The following is an 18279-nucleotide window of genomic DNA, read 5'->3' on the forward strand; positions in this document are numbered from 1 at the left end:
TGTTATTTTTTGCAGAACGTCGAAGTTGAGATTTCTGTTGAAAAGTCATTGAACTCCGCTCGAGGCTCATTTAATTTAACTTGCGCAGAACGAACCCTAGCTGGCACTGCTTACGCTAGAATGGACACTAATGGTATTAGTACTTTGGAGATGAATGTTGAACAACCTTTTGAGGTAAGCTGTTTTACAAAACATATATTTTGCAGTTGTGAACACCCGAAGAAGAATATTATTGTTCAGCGCAAATTAGTAAAATAGGTTGAAACATATATCTTTTAATTACAGGTTTTGTTCATTAACGGCTGGGCGATTAGTCGCGGCGCTCAACTGGTAATGACCATCGATAGAAGAAACGAAAATCAAGTTATAAGCGATATATATTTGGATTGCGATACGAACCCTAATGTAAGTTGCTGCATGTGTTGAGTTGTTATAAATATAAATAAATGTTAGCGCATGGTGCAAACATATATTCATAACTTTATGTAATTTAATTACATATACAGAGAATCTCTTTGAAGACTACGCTTTCAAAACATTATCGCGATATTGTTTACGGATTTGAATCAATCCTTAAAAGGAGTACTGACGCAGCCGAAGACTGGGTCGCCATTCTTAATATAAGAAACAACAGTTTCGCTGAACGTAAGTATTTCGGTGTTTTTCTAACTTGAAATTTAGTTTAAACACTAAAGGTTTGTACACGTACAATTTCCAACTATGTAAGATATAACATACTTACTAAACCCTTCCGAAACCAAAATAATTTTACTCTTAGATACGAACTTCACTGGTGAGGCAAGTATCCAATGCTTGTCGGAAGACTTCTTATTCAAAGTGGTTCCATCTTATGGGGCCACAAGAAACTTGCGCAACATTGGTCTAGTCGTACAACACGGTGTATTGCGCAAGCAGGAGTGGAACGCAAAGTGGAGCGATGATTTGGAATTGAATCGTGTTGAAGTCAGCGTAAGTTTCCTCGTCATAAACAGCCATGGATACATGCCTAGTTTATAAGTTGTGCTAATGAGTTGTTGTTCTTCACCGACAGGTGCAAACTCCGTACAACAAAGTCATCCGAAACGTTTTTGAGAAAAAGCCAACCTCCTATGGAACACAGTACTCTTCAATAATGGACTGGTCCGATGTCTTCCAAACAGAGCATTATGTACTTCTTAATAGCGAAACTATCGTATTGACCAGCGGATTTAAAACAGGTGGGTTGATAAGTGTAGCTTACATTAAAAAATTGTCGTATTGTGGAATATTTTTAAATATCGTACTTAAAACTGATGTTACACCATAACATATATTTTTAAACGTTATTTTTATAGATAAAGAGTCAGGGTACGTATCAGCCCAAGGAAAATGCACAACTGATTTGCTGATGTTCCGTTTGTTTCAAAAAGATTCGACCGGACCGCAATTTCCGAAAGAGGATGATCTTATTCAAATTAGGTTAAGTGTTCCAGTACAAGGCTGGATGCAATTCAAGATGAGGTAAAAAGAAAAGCAAATTTATGTAGTTTGCCAAACATAATTATTATCGACCATTAGGTATTTAAGTCTCGAAGACAATATAATAAATCTAATTTGTGTGTGTGTTATGTTGAGCAACGGTATAAATAAAGATTTTTTTATTTGTAGATCTCAACGAGAAGAACTGTCCAAAACTATTTTGAATGTAGCCAACTTGGAGAGTGGTGTTCGAGATTTTACCAGAGTTTTGCAAAATGGCACTCTCGCCGGACAAATTAGTCAGTTTGATATCGTCGATGAATGGCAAGCCACTGCATTTGACTGGCTTAAAAACAAATTGCGAGCCATCCAACAAACAACGATGCAGTCTTCGACATTCGGAAGCGATGGGCAATTGCGAACGGTGATCGAACAACTTGGTAAGCGAATAAGAACGAAAAGTAAAAACGAAAATACCAACTTTTCCTATTCAACTAGCATTTTCACCTTTGTAAATAACATTTCACTATATTTATTAAGGTTTACCACTTAGTCAACTTCGACGTGCCTATTATGACTCATTTGTCCAGCAACTAAAAGAAGATAGCGAGGAAATTTTCGAGTCTATCTTTGAAACGAAAGGCCAAACTAAAATCGGATGGTTGACAGTCAAATACGCTAAGGAGGTAAAAGCTGAATTAATTTTTTAAACATTGTATTTGTCTTCCCATATAATTTTTTCTAGGGATTTTGTCAAAAACGTAATCAAATCACAGAAAAATTGTATTAATTCTTTTTTCGTTTACTTTGTAGATTCTCAACCATAAAATCGACACTTTAGACGAGCAGTTATACGCAATGATTGCCGGTTCACTATCGCCGGAAAGCTCGCTGATACACTTGTCAGATCAGCAGATTATCGTCAACTTCCCAACTGTTTATTCTACTAATAGCCTCAGTAAGTGGCGGCAGTAGCATTACTACGGCTTTAAATAAAGAAAATTAATTTATTTTAAGTGTTTTTTTATATTTCCAGACGTGTTTCCAGTTGCGAACGTTATTCGTGATTGGTTAGCTGGGACTGTTGTTACCCAGGTTATCAGACAAGCACTTGGATACGGAATGGCTGACAAATATTATAGGTATGTCAAATTCGATTTACAGAACGGTGGTTGTTTGGTTATTAGTTATGCCAATGTTAGTTATGTCACGCTCAGTTTAGTTAACACGATGAGTAAGTCATATATTTTTTCAAACAGGTTCTTGGCTAATTGGAACTCTGAACAATCACCGCCTTTTCCAGGTTTCGCAACTGTTATCAACGGCAAACAGGTCGTTACCTTCGATGGAAAACTTTACGACGTTGAAGGTTAGTATAAGCACTAAATAAGCGTTATTTGCGTTAATGTATTAAATGTTGACAGTCAACGTTTATTTTTATGTTGCCAGGTTTAAATTGTGCTCACGTCCTGGCCCATGATTTTTTGGATCAAAACTTCACACTCATTATGCAAAGAACACCAGAAAGCGGTAGCTCGTTTCTATTAAAAACTAAGGACGAGAATAAAGAACAGAAAACCCTGCAGATCCAATCGACGAGCATGGTTAGTTTACAAATCTCTTATAAGTTATTGTATTTTCTACAAAACAATGTGCTACTCTTTAGGTAAAAATAATCTACAATATTCATCAAAAGTTTTTTCAACAATCGACCTTTTCATTGCAAAATTTGGCATTAACGGTTCATTTGTTTTTGTAGGTGAGCATTAACTCCCAACCGGTGCATCTTCCCTACGATGATACAACTTTCAGTGTACGTCGAAGCCTTACCGGTATCGAAATCAAGGCTAATAAGCGCGACGTCACCTTAAAATGCTCCTACGTCAGCGGGTTTATTTGTCAGCTTGAGCTCGGTGCGTTTTACCATGGTCGAGTTTCCGGGCTGATGGGTACCATGGATAATGAACCAGAAAACGACATTACAACCGCTGAAGGTCTATCTGATGATGACGTCATTGCGCAACAAGATTCGTGGGCGGTGTCGTCAAACACTAGTACAATCACGTGCCAGTCCACTAGCATGTCACCTTCCAGCTGCATGGAAGACAGCGATGTAAGTTATTTTTATTCGTACAAAGTATAGACAGCACATCTTCCTTAATCTTAACATCGTTATGTAAATGCAAGCTACGCGGAAGTTATCTTTCGTATTAAAACAAAATTTGTTCCTAGATCTGCACCACCTTGTTTGACTATTCCAAGTCCGAGCTGAGATCTTGTTTCCCTGTCGTCGATCCACAACCTTACCTTGAAGCTTGTAGACGACAGTTGTGCAATGAACAAATGGCTTGTGGTCTCGCGACTGCTTACAGGTGAGACATCCTGCAACAATTTAGCTTACCATTAGGGTGTATGTTTGTGTTTCAAACAGAACGATTTAAAAACCGTCTGTTCTAGTATATAGTATATAGCGGTTTCACAAACTAATCATCTTTGTTTTTTTTGTAGAACGAAATGCAAGAAATTCGGAGCTTCGACGAATATGCCTCAGCGTTGTGTCTCTTGTGAGGACAACGCCTTACACCCTTCGAGCGAGGAACTTGCCAGTGGTGGTTTAGATACCGTCATTGTAATGGAGGGAGGCAAATGTTTCAACAACCTTCGCGGAACTCTACCAAGGCTCTTGCGTCTACTGGGGTCCAGTCAAGACAACTTGCGATTCGGTTTGGTGGTGTACGGCACTAAAGGCGCCGATTTGTATACCGTAACCGCCAACGGTAAACTTATGGGAACGGCTCACAACCTGGAAAAAGTTATAAAGCATCTACCGGTTGCTTCTCCTGCGGAAAAGAACATAGGGACGAAGGCGTTAGACGCAGTGAAACTTGCCGCCTTGTTTCCATTCCGAAGCACGTCAAACCGCAACGTTGTAATGATGACTTGCTCCGACTGCGGCGAATCAAACCAGGTGCGTTTTCTTATGCGGGCAAAATTGTAGTGTTTCTATCATACCCAATCTCGTACCTTTGCGCTTCCTTAATGAACTTTATTATCAGAGTGGTTTTGTTGGTTTTGTTTTATATTATTTGCAAAATACCAGTAAAATGTATTTCGGCGCATTTGTTGATTTTATTCCAACCCCTTAGAATATCTTTTTTCTAATAACACGTTCGTCAATGAAGGTGAAAGCCAGCGAAATGAACGACCTACTGAATCGTCGAGGCATCAGTTTCCATTTGATTCGCGGCCAAGGTGTGACAACCCAGGCATCAAGGTCGGGCAAAAAACTTTCGAGTAAATCCCGTATTATCGGCTACGAGAGGTCCGGAGCATTCACCAAACAATCTATTCGCGGCAACCAGCCCAACACGGTCGCTGAACTTCTTAATCAGGTAGACTACGCTATGCAAGCACTTGAATTTTATGCGATTAACTTACCGTCATTGAAAATCCTTGCAAATTGAATAGATTATTGTGTAAAGAGCGCATCGCAAAATTGTAGATAAGTTAAACGAAGGTGTACAAGTAATTTCGACGTGGTTATGCCGTTAACACCTAATTGCGACAATAATGTGTATTCGTGCTTTAAAATTCAGATAATTCCTTCCGCCACCGATGTGTGCACCACGGCTTTGTCGTCAATTAACGACTACTCTGTGTGGAATGCATCTGAGATGGCCACGCAAGTTAAGAGAGCCGGAAAAGACGTAACAGGAGCAATCGCCAACCGCATGACTATAGGTAAGATTGCATTTTTTATATTAATTTAAAATATTAAAAAGTATCTAGAGGCAAGCTTGTTAATATTAATATTGAAATTGTCTCGACCGTGTCACTCTTCTTTTAAAAATCAATTATGTAAAACTCAATTCTAGGAATGTGTGAAAACAGTCTCATTCTTTTAGTAGTAAGGAATAAAAATTGCGCCCCGATCAAAAACAATTAAGATTGCAGCAAATTCTAAAGCCGATAACAGTAAACTAAATAAAACATATAGCCTACCTTCGTTCAAACAAACTCTTTGTTCATGTAACTAATGCGGTTTGATTTTCGCTGATACAACGAATTACTTTAGATTAAAAATGATACGTATTTTCCAGAATGGATCCAATCCACATTTTTTTCTATTTAGAATTGTTTGTTATGAAATATATTTTTTTTTTCAGCAACTGCATCAACAAGTACTTGCAACTGCAGATGTGAAATCCTGTCACAAGAAGGCGTTTTCCGCTCAGTATGTGGAACATGCTAAACAAAACTTTCACGATAATATGCTGCCAGTCTCCAACGTTGTAATTGAACTATGATCGTCAAATGTTTGTGTTTTTTAATCTTTCAGTGTTTTTCGTGTACCAATTTTTTTCGATTTTCTACTGTTTTGTTGTTTTTTGAAAGCAATGCAACTTGTGACAAAATTATACATATCAGTCACGCGCTATTTGTACTGTGTTTTAAAATTATGTAAAGCCGCTGTACATTTGTTTATAAACCGTTACCGTTTGTTAGCCAGCCGCATATTACATTGGTGGTTGGTTCGAACGGGCAGCCTTCCAAACTACGTTCTAACCTATAATCTACCTCAACCTTGTAAATAGGTTTGTTGTTACCTGTAAAAGAAAACTACACCGAAGTGTAAAGACGTTATTGCATAAATTTAATGCTAACAAAACTACTTGTGTTGTTCGTTAACACAACGATCGAAATGTACATTTTAATTGAGCAAATTCGCTGTGTTGCAATGTGGTTGATATATTTGATGTAATTTTAGTGGTGCCTTTTTCATGCAGCATAACAATTTCAGCGAGAAAGGTTTCTCGCAAGGTGTTTTTGATACTTTTTGGTGCCAACTGAATGTCGTTTTAATAAATTGGTGTGATTTCTAATACTTGCTTCATAAACTTGCTTGGGACTACTGCCGTCAAGAACGTAGGAATTTAGGGAAATGGCTGAAGAATAACAACTTCAAAATAAAATTGTGTTTTTTTCTGACGTTTTTTTAAACCAATCTTTATTTAGAAATTAGTAATACACAGTAGGTACCAAAGCTTTGAAATACATAAGCAAAACGTTCTGTCGCTCTAGTTTCAAAATATATCACCATTCCAATAGGAATATCCGATAGCATCGGATCGGCAACGATAACGCATGTCGATTAGAAGCAACGGTAGTCTTTGAAAATTAGGTTACTCGGATACTACAGTGATACCGGTGCTGGCACGATGCAAAAAAGATAGGAATTTTTATCATAGTTTGCGATCTTACGCAGTAATTTCTACCTTTGAAAGTTTTTTTTAAATAGGCCTACTAGGTAAACAACTTGACGTAACTTAACAAAGCAAAAGACCTTCAACCATTCCAATCATCTGTTTGCTTTTTGTGTATACTAATGACGTAATTTTCCTACTTATTGTGCAACATATTATTAACAGAATCTACGCGGTGGTAAAAAAAATGTTTAATGGTCCGGGGCCATACGTTTGACATCCCTGATATATTGTACACTAATTGCTTAGTAATGTAGGTGTAGGTATAGGATACGTTTATAGTCCTTAAAATTATCAGAAAGAAAACCTTTTTCAAATAGGCCACTACTTACAGCGACATTTGGTTTGTCAAAAACGTCTTTAAAGTACAAAAATAAACATTCTTTTCTGCAACACTTAAAATCAAAATAACCTAATTTTACAAATTTCATTTGACGACATGCGATGCTTTTGTCAATCAACACCATCAAAATATAATCGATATTTTTTTATTCGCTACACATTACATTTATTAAACGACGAACAAAAAAAGAGAGTTGGCTACATTTACAAAAAGCGTGAACATACGCGTGAATTTGGAGAGCAAACAACTCGGGCGCAGATTGGTGGAAACGTCACGATGAACTTAAGATGTAAAGTGGCGGACAAAAATTGGGCGACTACTGGCCAGTGTGGTTGCAAAATAACATTACAAGAATGATATAGTATAGTCGCTCGATTTTCTTTAAAAAGCATTGTAGGGGTAGCAAATTAATAACAACAAAAAGTTTGTCAAAAGTGAATTTTAAGATTTGTCGATATACAGCAGAATTTGACTGTTTAACCACTGTTGTTGTTATACTTTTTTGGTCGTGAACAAAGTGATAAATTATTTTTTCGACAAACGGCCGACATTTTCCATCGGCGTTAGCCATCACATTTGGTGACGACGTTAGTGAGTGGTTTGACTGTAAACACCGGTTTCGTTAGATTGCGCTATTCAGGCAAGAGACTGTAGAGCACGTTGTGCGTAATACTGGACATCGATGTCGTTATCACGTGACAACCGCTGCAGCATGGGCTTGACGTCAGTTGAAATACTTGTTCCATCCAATCGCAAACCCACCTTCTCCATACACTTGCACACGTTAAATCGAACGTTAGCCACCTACAAACAAAAACATATCATTTGTGGGTTAAGGATTTTTGATAGCTAACACGTTGTGTATACTTTAAAACGACAGACAAAAAATAGTAGAAATTTAGTCACAACAATTTTAGTTGTTTTGTGATATGTATCAGATTTTAATTATTACCTGAAAGGATCTCACTTTAGGAAAAAGTTTAACTTAAATGGTACTCCTGCGAAATTTATTAGGTTTGATAGCTCGGACAACTTGTTATTTTTCTAATGCTTCTCATTCTAATATCAAGGTTTGTTTAAACAACCTACATTGTTGCCCCAACAGCTAGAATAAGGTCTCGCTATATAACAAGCATCTAGGGTCTCTTGTGATAAAGTCCGAACGTTTATCGCACGTATCAAGTTTAGGATATTTACAGAACCTCCCAGAATGCAAGGTTGATTGCGATTCACAAACGCCAGGCTACTAATTAAACAGAATAACCCTTGTTCACTACAAAAATAAACCAATTGGCCATCCAAGCAAGCTGCTATATTAAACCTCGTGTTCGTGAACAATTGAGGGGAGGGAACAAATGCCCTCACTATTAAAAAACAGAATTAAAAAAAAACTCTGTTAAATTCGTTGAAAATTCCGAGATGTCTGTTATTGTTTTAATCGACTAACTTGAACAAAACAAGTGATTTAATAGATGAACTTTGTTCAAACTAGGTAGGTGACAAGGTTGACGTCTTGGGTTAAAAGGTAGGCCGCCATCATGGCCCACTACAACGGACTTACACATCGACACCGAAACCATCTCAGTTTAGGACAAGTGCCACAACTCGCTGTTGGTACATATTTATGTGTACTTACCCCGTCATTAGATAGCTGCAGCAGGGTCGGGAGAATCAACTTCGACAAATGCTCTCCGGTCAAGATCGAAGCGAGCTCGTTAACGCAGAAGATGGTGGTCATTCTTCGCAGGTAGTTTTGATCCTGTGCCAAATTAATGATCTTGGGCACTACGGCCTCCTTGGCCCATTCCACCCCAAAGGTCTCCACAAGCTTTCGCAGGTTTGTGGTCGCCGCTTCACGTATCGCGTAAACGTGATCTACCAGCCACTGCGAGTAAACGTATTTTGTTAACGAAAAAGGTGGCTTAAATAACAATCGACATTAAAGGTTCACTGTTTTGTTTACTAATATTAAATAGTATTATAGAGCAGTGGTTCCAAACCAAGGGCCCACGGATCCCTTCCGTGAGAAAGGTTCCTGGGGGTTCGCGAGTGCACTGAAAAGTGCCAGATTTCTTAAGTATTTGCAATAACTTGTAATCACTAAAAGGAAAAAGGCGTCATATGTAATAAATATTTTAGCCATAATTGCTTTGGTGTTAATTGTGTGCGACGTTTACCAAAACTGATTAGGATTCTATTGTGAAGCATGGTATTTATAATGTTAAAATTGATCCTGTGTTAAAGCGAATAAGTATAGAAGCTAATCAGACATTAACAAGAGTTCGGCATTTAGCAAAAGAACCGGTTGTAATTGTTAGGTGGAAAAAACGCGTGTTGGCAACATCTGTGTTATTGTATTATTTAGAAGTACGTTGGCTTTGTTAAGGCGAAGTTTAAAACGATTATAGGAGCTCAAAAAAGATATTGTTTTTGAAAGAAAAAATAAGACCCCCCTTTGTTGAAATTTAAGTAAAATTCATTTATGTATGGCCTCTAATATATTAGCCGATGCTTTCTGTCATACTCAAAGGAAGCCCTTTCGGCAATTTCTTTGAAAGTTGTACAAAAATAAACAATTTTGTTAAATGTATCACTTAGTCTTAATGTATAAGAAACTTTTATTTAATCTTGACCAAAATATAGCGTTTCACAAAGACTGGTATAAATTATGTAAGCATATGGTTTTCCGGAAAAAGTTAGGGATCCATTAGCTTGAAAAAAATTTGAAAGAGTTGCGCGACTAAAAAAGGTTGGAACCACTGTTATGAGGGTAACATCGATACCCTTAATTGATAGCTCTAAACAGGAAGTAGAAACATATATCATTATTTAAAGACGGTTTTATTTACCTGCATGCAGAGTCCGTTGAGTTTATCGTCGAAGAACTGCTGTCCGAGTTGCGCAGCGAGGAGTGGCATATGTTCAATGATGGCAAGCCTCACCCGCCATTTGCCGTCTTCAGCGAGCTCTACTATAGCCGGAAGAAGAGACTGCGAAAGCTGGTCGATTCCAATCACCTTTTTAAAGAAAATTATAGATAAAAGATTGTTATGTGTTTAAGGAAGATAGTTGTGTAAACAGCCGTTCACACTGATCAAACAAAGGGGTTAATGGGTAACAACAAAAAGTATGCAAAGAAAATTGGTTTTTATTGACATAAAGGTAATTTCTTGACATACAGGTATTCCTAAAGCAAAAAAATAACAGTCTGCACAACCTATAAATTACAAGATGGGCACAATAAGAAGCTTTGTTAGTGGAACACTTCATCATATTTGCGATTAAATAGATTTACCAAAGGACAATTTTTTTGACTTAAACAGGACAGAATAAACAAGAACAAATAAAAATACGATGAGGTTATATTTAACTTACGTCGTTGACACAGTCAATGTTGGAAATAATGTTCAGACGAACGTCGGGACATTCGTCGCGCAGTTGGGTCAAGAACAGTGGAAGAAGGTGCTCAATGGTGTTGTCTTTGCCCAAAACAGGGGAAAGGCCCATTATAACAGAGGCGAGGGCGGACTTGACGTGTTGGTTGGCGTCGGTGACAAGTTCCTTGACATGCGGCAGAATGTTCTGCATGATGATTTGCTCACGCTTGTCCACAGGCAACAGGTCGCAGAACTCCTTCACTTTATGAGCGACAGCGGCGCGAACCTCTGCTTCGCAATCTTTCAGAAGCGACTGAAACATATTTAAGGGTTTACAAAGGTAGCTAATCAGAACCGCTCACAAACAAAACAATCTAAATTCATAGCAATAGGAATCAGAATTAGAACACATAAAACGCTGCATTGATCCCGGGCCACGGGACTCATTATGGTGGGACATTTAGTTTATGCGCGGTATTTTTTGTGTTTCGGCAAATACAATAACCTGTTCAACTAAACAATTTATTTTTTTAATTTGATTTGAAAAGTAAATTTTCCGCCCGTTTATTTCTTCCCAAAGCCATATTAGTGTTGAAAGTCTAAATTAAAAGTGAATTACTTCTTAAATAATACAGTTACAGGATAACTGCCAAACTAAAATATAAATGCAAGCCAAGTTATTAAACTGCTACACTTTTAGCTAAAAAAGAGGCCGATTTTCCATAAATTGTAAGTGTGTTTTAAAGGGTGGATGAATAGAAATTGGAGAAAAAATTCATTTCAAGTAATTGATAAACATTCGTCACTTTACCTGGAAGGCAGGAACGAGATGCTGCACTGTGAGTTGAGGGCCGATTGCCTTCTGCAATAAACTGAACTTGTCAGAAAGCATGTAACGAACTCGCCACGATTTGTCACTGGCAGCTTCCTTGATTGTGTTCAATAAATATTGGTCGCACTCACTCTCGCTTAGGAGCTCTGTAATTGTTAAGTGTTTCAGATACAAACACAAGATTTGGAAATTATTACATAGGCTATTTATACACAGCATTACTTTATTCTAAATGACCTCCCATAGCTACCCATTCTCAATAGGCCATATTCTTATTTTAATTACACTCCTACATAACAGCATACCGGCCATGGCAACACATCCATCCACTGAAAGCAAACGTACAGAGTCTTGTTCATCATTCGCCAAGTTAAGAAGCAAGGGTATGCAGTCAGATATTACATGTTCTTTTTCAACCACCTGTTTAAAACACATTGTTTGTTTAAACACCAGCGTCATAAAATCAATACCATAGCGCAAATAAATTTAGATAAATATAAAATGATCACCTTGGTCCCAAAACACACAATACAGAGTAAATATACAATATTTGTTAAGAAATTTCTTGAAGCTATTCGATTTCCATATATTCTTTGTTGATAATCCTTACCTTAGCAAATTCCCCGAGCTTTGAGGCAGCAGCCCTTCTAACCATCGGAGTGTCATCTCCGCACAGGTTGCGGAAAAGTGTTCGCAGCTCTTGTTTAAGACTGATAGAAACTCGGGGATACACAACACTGAAAAAAATTAGAATAAAACTGTAAGATATATGAAGATGTAGAAAATCTTTCAAGATTTGCCAATCAAATCCTTCAAAAGTATTTAATTTAACGGTAACCACAAACTTGTTGACTGTAACAACTTACAAGACAACGTGTGATTTTTGACTACAATAAATGCAAAATTTGTTTTTGCTTTTTCTGTTAAGACTTTTGCAATAAACCAATAACAAAACAGTAACATTTAAAACATAAACAAATAATGCTGAATTAATCAAAATTAGTAACGTATATTTAAAAATACATGATACATGGGTATTTTGGTTTGTTTTGGGTCGCCTATTCCAAAATTGAACTCAGATTTCACATATCACGTTAAATTTTTTTACGAAACGCTATTTAAATTTTGACAACAAGAACAAAGAAGCTTTACGTTTCTTTACACGATCCACACTAATTAAAACAGTCAGCCAAACGACCTATGGCGACGAGTGCTTGACCGACTTGACGCTAATAGATGTGCACCTGCATTGCATATTAAATATTTCGTGAATAAGATTATACCGAAAAATTGAGGATGATACATTAATTTTGTATATATATAATTACACGGCTGGTTTCTATCTTGTTGGCAGATAATTTCACCAAATAATTTTTTTCGCTTTCATGCCTTATTGAGATTACTTGTCTCAAATACAAGTGAACATCTTATGGAAAAAAACGATAACAAGCGACAATTAGGAGGTGGTGCGATAAACACCCTGGAATCTTATGCCAGGTGCAATGTTACAGAATACAGATGTAACCTATGTAAATCACGGTTTGGGTTCACCTTGCTATTTACTTGTTGCTTCTAATTTGATGGAAAGGTAATTCATATGGCTGTGCAAAAAGAACAGTTCTCCACTCGTGCTACAAAGTAGTTTTATGTACAAAACAAAATTAACAAGTTTTTTGTAATAACATGATTTAGTCTTGCCCAAAAAGATGCTCACAACCAGCCTAAAAGCAATCAAACCTTTTTTTCGCCCCATGCTCACCCAGACTTTTCACACACTTTATTAGCCCAAGCCTAGTAGCGAGGTGGTAGTAAATTTTTTTGGCTCAACGGTAAATTATTTTATCTAGGGCCATTACTCTTTGTTAAGCTCTAAACCAGGGGTCGGCAACCTATGGCCCGCGGGCCGGACCCGGCCCGCCGATGTAAGTCATCCGGCCCGCCGCCTCTTTAATAAATTAGAAATGAGTCCATTTCACATACTTTGTGACTATTTCAACTACGTAAGTGCAAAAAAATTTCGCGTTTTGCGCGAATGACTATTCTGTGTCCGGTTTGTTTACGTTTTGATGCTGTCTTTTGAACTAGATTAGCTCTTTATTACCATTGCGCCGTGGAAGGTTGCCAAGTGCGTCGCGGAAAAACGGAAAACGTAATTATTCTAAAATATTGGACATACATTTTTTAACATTTTATTTATTTTCATTTTCGGCAATGTAATAAAAACTTGCAAGAAATTTAAAAGAAATACCCGTATACAACAAAAAAAAAAACGCGCTCGCTTCGCTCGCCAGGTGTATCTTCACTTAAAAAGGTTAACAAACACTGAACTATAGATTACCTTTAAGTGTTATCGCGTTGCATCAAAGTAGTTTTATTACACTTTTCATTCGTTGCACGGATGACAACGTGTGAACTCTAATTTTAAACAAAACAAGCGCTTTTTTCAATTTGCGTCAACACTTCACTGCCTCCTTGAATGTAATTAAACACATTTTTAAGTGCAAAAACGATCCGAGGCCCGCCTGATTCACATTTCTAACATGTTAATAACACAATTGTTAGTTAACATTTTGTGCGGTGCGGCCCGCAGAGATCTTTTTGAGTTTGGTTTTGGCCCGCGACTAGAAAAAGGTTGCTGACCCCTGCTCTAAACCATCCCATAGAATTAAATAGCAAGAATACTATTTTATATTTTACCGCCTTAGCAGACGCCCTTTTTACCTGGTATATATAAATTAGGAAAGTGATAAAAAAACTAATATCGTTTTTAGAATTAGCACCCAATATTACCTGAAAACATTATTTATGTCTAATGCACTTCTGCAAAATTAATGTAGGATGGTGTGAAGAGTGAAGCTCACTACTTTTCTCACAATAATGAATTAAGTTATGTAAATCATATTGACAAGATAGAAAAGTCTGAGGTAATTTTTTGAAACAGTATATATCCAAAAGTTAATTACAATAAGTATATACTCCTTTTGTAACCAGCATAAACTTGTTTTCCCCTCAGTGTAGTATTTGGAAAGATAATTAAACATAAATGTGTTTTTTGGCATTAAGTTTCTAATTGTAACACACACACATATATATATATATATATATATATATATACTGAAATATATAATTTATCTAACAATATATAGAACTCAGTTTGTTAAAACCTGAAACGTTTGTGAATTACGACCATGAAAAATGAACCCAGCTATTAAATCAAGCATGACACACACACACTGACATTACATTGGTTAGTTGTTGACACTAGCTAGACACAAATAGCCCAATGTACACATAGTCAAAGTTACAATGGTGCAATATTTAAACTGCAAATAGTAACACTTGCCAGTTCTAAAAAAGGAAGTGAATACTTTACCTAAATAATCCACATGCAGAGGTCCTCGAAGTAAACCAATCACCAGTCGACAATCTCTTAATCAACGGCATCATGTAGGTTTCCAAATCGCTTGCACTGTGATCATTTGCAACCGATCGAAGGGACTCAACTGCTTTGTCCCGCACCTTTATATATTGAACATATTAAATTTCAACTTGTTCAACTGTGAAAATATATTCTCAAGTTTTGAGTTTTACATGTCCAATAATTATAATTACATAATTACACTAATACGGGAACAATAAAAATAAATGTGGTAAGGTTTAATGAAACATATTTAGGACAATAAACAGATACTTTTATTACAAAAGATAATGACATAGTAAAAAAGAGTTAATTTGGATTTGAAGATTTTATTATTTCTTTAACTATATATGTAAATGCTAAAAGTTCTCGTACAACTATTCATTTGATCGCTTTCCAGTTTTAAAATAAGATTAGAGTATATTATTTACTTATTGTACATGAAGTTATATGAGACGATTTTTGATTTTTTAGCAAATCACTTACTCAAAGAATAATTTGAAAGTTTTTTTTAGTGTTTATGGTTATTAATAATGATTAATGAAAAAATATTGGAATTTTGTATAAAAACGTTAGTTAGTGTTTAACATAACTACATTCCATTTATACAGTAGCAGGTAAATAAACATGCAGATTTGTCGTTAAAGAACTATACACACATGGAAAAAGTAAGGCAGGGTAAATACTAAAATTTGCAGATGGCTTGCCAGTAGTTTTTGTAAGTGGTAATTTGTTGAGCTGTACATTTTTCATTAATTGACAAAATGACTCTTATGTTGAACAGTTTGCTCAACCCAGAAGACTGATTTTTTGGTATGAATTATACTAACCACTGTTTCTTCAACCGTGGATAAGCTTTCCAAAGGAGGGAGGAGGCAATGTGCAAAGCTGTTGCCTCCAACTAGTGGTGTAAATGAGCCAAGCTGTTCTGCCAAAGCAAGTAAGACCTCATCCTCATCACACATTGAGTCAGTAAGAAACGGGATTAGCTCAGACCTTGTTCGTTCAACACCAAGAGCCAAAGCAATGGTTGAAAGTTTACACATGCTGTTAAGCTGCAGCTGAACATCTTCATTTCGTAGCTCGTCAATAAGGACGGCAATTGGGTACAGAGAGTCATCACCTGCATCTTCAGCCATGTTTTAATTTTTTGCACAGAACACTAAAAAATAACTCTAAACAAATGCAAGATATAAAGCTTCTTGATGAATATTAACGAAATGTCACACACAAAACAAACACATAAAATATAAAAAAACAGAAATTTAGTTTATCCTTGCGGGTAGATAAGGCTAAGTAAGGCGCTGGCCCATTAGGCGAGGGCCGTAGGCTGCTTAAGTCTCTTACACATCCTTGTAGCTTTATCTAACTCCAAGGAGCAGGGAGAGTAAAATCACCTTTTACCTATTTTTACTATTTGCATGTTTTTACCATAATTATTGTAACTTTGTCATAATAAAAATTGGTTCTGCAAATTTTATTTTACAAAAACAAGGATGGCTTAACAGTTCAGACGCTTTCGTTTATTAAATTTTTGTGTGTATATATACCGTTATCCTGAAATAAATTTGAAGTTATCTACGAGTCAGCGCTGGTCTAGAATCCAACCACAGGGTTGAAATTAAAGCAACTCACAATATCTGGGTTAGTGTTTGAGTGAGGTGTGAGGGTGGGTCAAACTATTTAATAATATTGCTTAACATACCCAAACCAGTACCCTAACCCAAATATTGTTCGTTGTGGTGGGATTCTAGACCAGCACCCTACGAGTGTACTGTTTAGAGACAGGACTCCTTTTTAGGAGTATCGGGAGGGTAACACTAATTTACGGAATGATGAATGGTCGTAACGCACACAGTATTATTATTAAATATAATAACACTTGACCCAACTTCACCCAAACGCTAACCCCCACCCTAACTCAAATATTGTGCGTTGGTTTAATAATTGTTTTAACGGGGTAACGGCGCTGGTCTAGAATCCTACCACAACGTTGAAATGATTATTAAGCAATGCATAATATGTGGGTTAGGGTGTCGGTTAGTGTTTGGGTGTGGGTAGGTCAAGTAATATTGTTTAACACTATTACTGGACTCACCCAAACCCAAACGCTAACCGGCACCCTAACCAAAATAATGTTCGTTGTGGTAGGATTCTAGACGAGCGCCCGGGGTAACACTTGAATTAGTGAGCGTTCCGACCATTCATTATTCCGTAAATTAGTATTACCCGTATCGGGATGTATCGACCTGGATTAAAGCAAAGTCGAAAATTTCATTTTACGCTACAAAAAAAACTAAATTTAAAAATACAAAAGAATATAAGTAAAATGATGTCGTATAACAACCTATGTATTTTACATTGAACGCACAAATCGTAAAATTCACAAATATTTCTTACAAATGTAAAGGAAACTAACTTCCTTAAATTACGTTCCAGATCTTTTCCAAATTGACTGAATTTCACAACGGTTGAAAATCACTTCACAACGGTTAATTAAATAAATGTTGCAGTATAAAAAAATACCAAGCTTCCTTTTCCGCACCGAAACCTGAACAGTTGTTTTGTAAAATTTGAAGGAGCCGAACGTAATATTTTAAATTTACTTGAATCTTCAGTAGAAAGAGAGTGGCCCAAGCCCCAAATAATAGATAAAAGATTTTCGAATTGAGAATCCATTTCCAGCCCAAAGGCGCTGCCAGCAATGTTCCTTCTAAGAAAATTTTAAAATATTTTTTTTAGTGAGAGTATTTTAAGGCTAAATTAGCAGGGGCCCGGGACAGATCAATGATTTTTGTATGGGGCGAGTCGTGATTATTTTAAAGAAAAAACAAATAATCCTAATAAACTTTTTGTTTCCGTTTGAATTCAAAAATGTGTAACTGTAATCGAGTTTAAATACAATCAAAGACATGGCAACTGTAGCAGCTTTAAAAAATCGGTCCCAATCCTGTCCGGACCGTCTGGCCGGTACGTGTTTTGTCAGCGTACGCCTGCCTGTGTTTATTATTTAAACTGTCAGCTTATGGCTACTCGTGTTTTGTAAATTGTCCAGAATTTCCTGTTTTTCGTTGCGTCCCCGACGAACCGCAAATTGTTATGAAATTTAATTACCGCCAGCCGGAATGCGTTATTTAATCTCCGGCATTTGAAGCCAAAATTAGCAGTTGCCTAAACTGTTCACTTGTGGAGTCCAGATCGCGTACGTTACGGAGGTAAATTGTCTAACGTATATAAGTACCTGTAAAGTGGCCTACCGTTAGCCTACTCGTTTGTTCGTTTGCAATAAATATTATTTTATTGTGGCTCGCACCCACACAACAAAGTTTTCGCCCAAAAATATATTCGAATATTTTGGTTAAATTGACAAAACGTCTTATTTAGAAAAATGGAATATTTTATGCCTTTAGCAAGCTATAAATCGAGAAAAAAACTCGCTCTTTTGCATATTTCAAGATAATTTTGCCCATTTGTAAGGGCCGTTGCACCCTCTAGAGCAGGGGTGTTCAAATGATTCCTGCCATGATCCACCACAGCCAAACATGACAACATGATGATCCACCAAATACGAATAGTAAACATATTGG

The 18279-nt window shown here is 36.7% G+C and overlaps 2 protein-coding genes across 2 annotated transcripts in view; one reads left to right on the top strand and one right to left on the bottom strand.

The window, feature by feature from the left end:
- Window positions 1-6196, top strand: part of LOC146164123 (uncharacterized) — a 30907-nt gene extending 24711 nt beyond the window's left edge. Inside the window, exons 33-50 of the mRNA XM_083380670.1 lie at window positions 16-174; window positions 286-405; window positions 507-645; window positions 779-969; window positions 1052-1217; window positions 1335-1500; window positions 1648-1898; window positions 1999-2144; window positions 2272-2416; window positions 2495-2600; window positions 2718-2827; window positions 2908-3062; window positions 3218-3571; window positions 3691-3830; window positions 3967-4426; window positions 4641-4850; window positions 5055-5199; window positions 5625-6196. Coding sequence (XP_083236796.1) covers window positions 16-174; window positions 286-405; window positions 507-645; window positions 779-969; window positions 1052-1217; window positions 1335-1500; window positions 1648-1898; window positions 1999-2144; window positions 2272-2416; window positions 2495-2600; window positions 2718-2827; window positions 2908-3062; window positions 3218-3571; window positions 3691-3830; window positions 3967-4426; window positions 4641-4850; window positions 5055-5199; window positions 5625-5710 — 3249 coding nt within the window. The 3' untranslated portion in view covers window positions 5711-6196. The remainder of the gene's footprint in view (window positions 1-15; window positions 175-285; window positions 406-506; window positions 646-778; window positions 970-1051; window positions 1218-1334; window positions 1501-1647; window positions 1899-1998; window positions 2145-2271; window positions 2417-2494; window positions 2601-2717; window positions 2828-2907; window positions 3063-3217; window positions 3572-3690; window positions 3831-3966; window positions 4427-4640; window positions 4851-5054; window positions 5200-5624) is intronic.
- Window positions 6197-7194: 998 nt separating this feature from the next.
- On the bottom strand, window positions 7195-15863 carry LOC146164124 (serine/threonine-protein phosphatase 2A 65 kDa regulatory subunit A beta isoform-like). The gene is made up of 9 exons (XM_083382911.1): window positions 15523-15863; window positions 14648-14793; window positions 11885-12011; window positions 11580-11694; window positions 11254-11420; window positions 10441-10755; window positions 9915-10082; window positions 8702-8950; window positions 7195-7869 (listed from the first exon to the last, which is right to left on the bottom strand). Exons 1-9 carry the CDS (start codon window positions 15829-15831, stop codon window positions 7702-7704), a joined length of 1764 nt encoding a protein of 587 aa, XP_083239037.1. The 5' UTR covers window positions 15832-15863; the 3' UTR covers window positions 7195-7701.
- Between the last annotated feature and the right edge of the window lie 2416 nt (window positions 15864-18279).

Source organism: Ascidiella aspersa, chromosome 2, assembly GCF_963924565.1.
Source record: "Ascidiella aspersa chromosome 2, kaAscAspe10.2, whole genome shotgun sequence".
NCBI lineage: Eukaryota > Metazoa > Chordata > Ascidiacea > Phlebobranchia > Ascidiidae > Ascidiella > Ascidiella aspersa.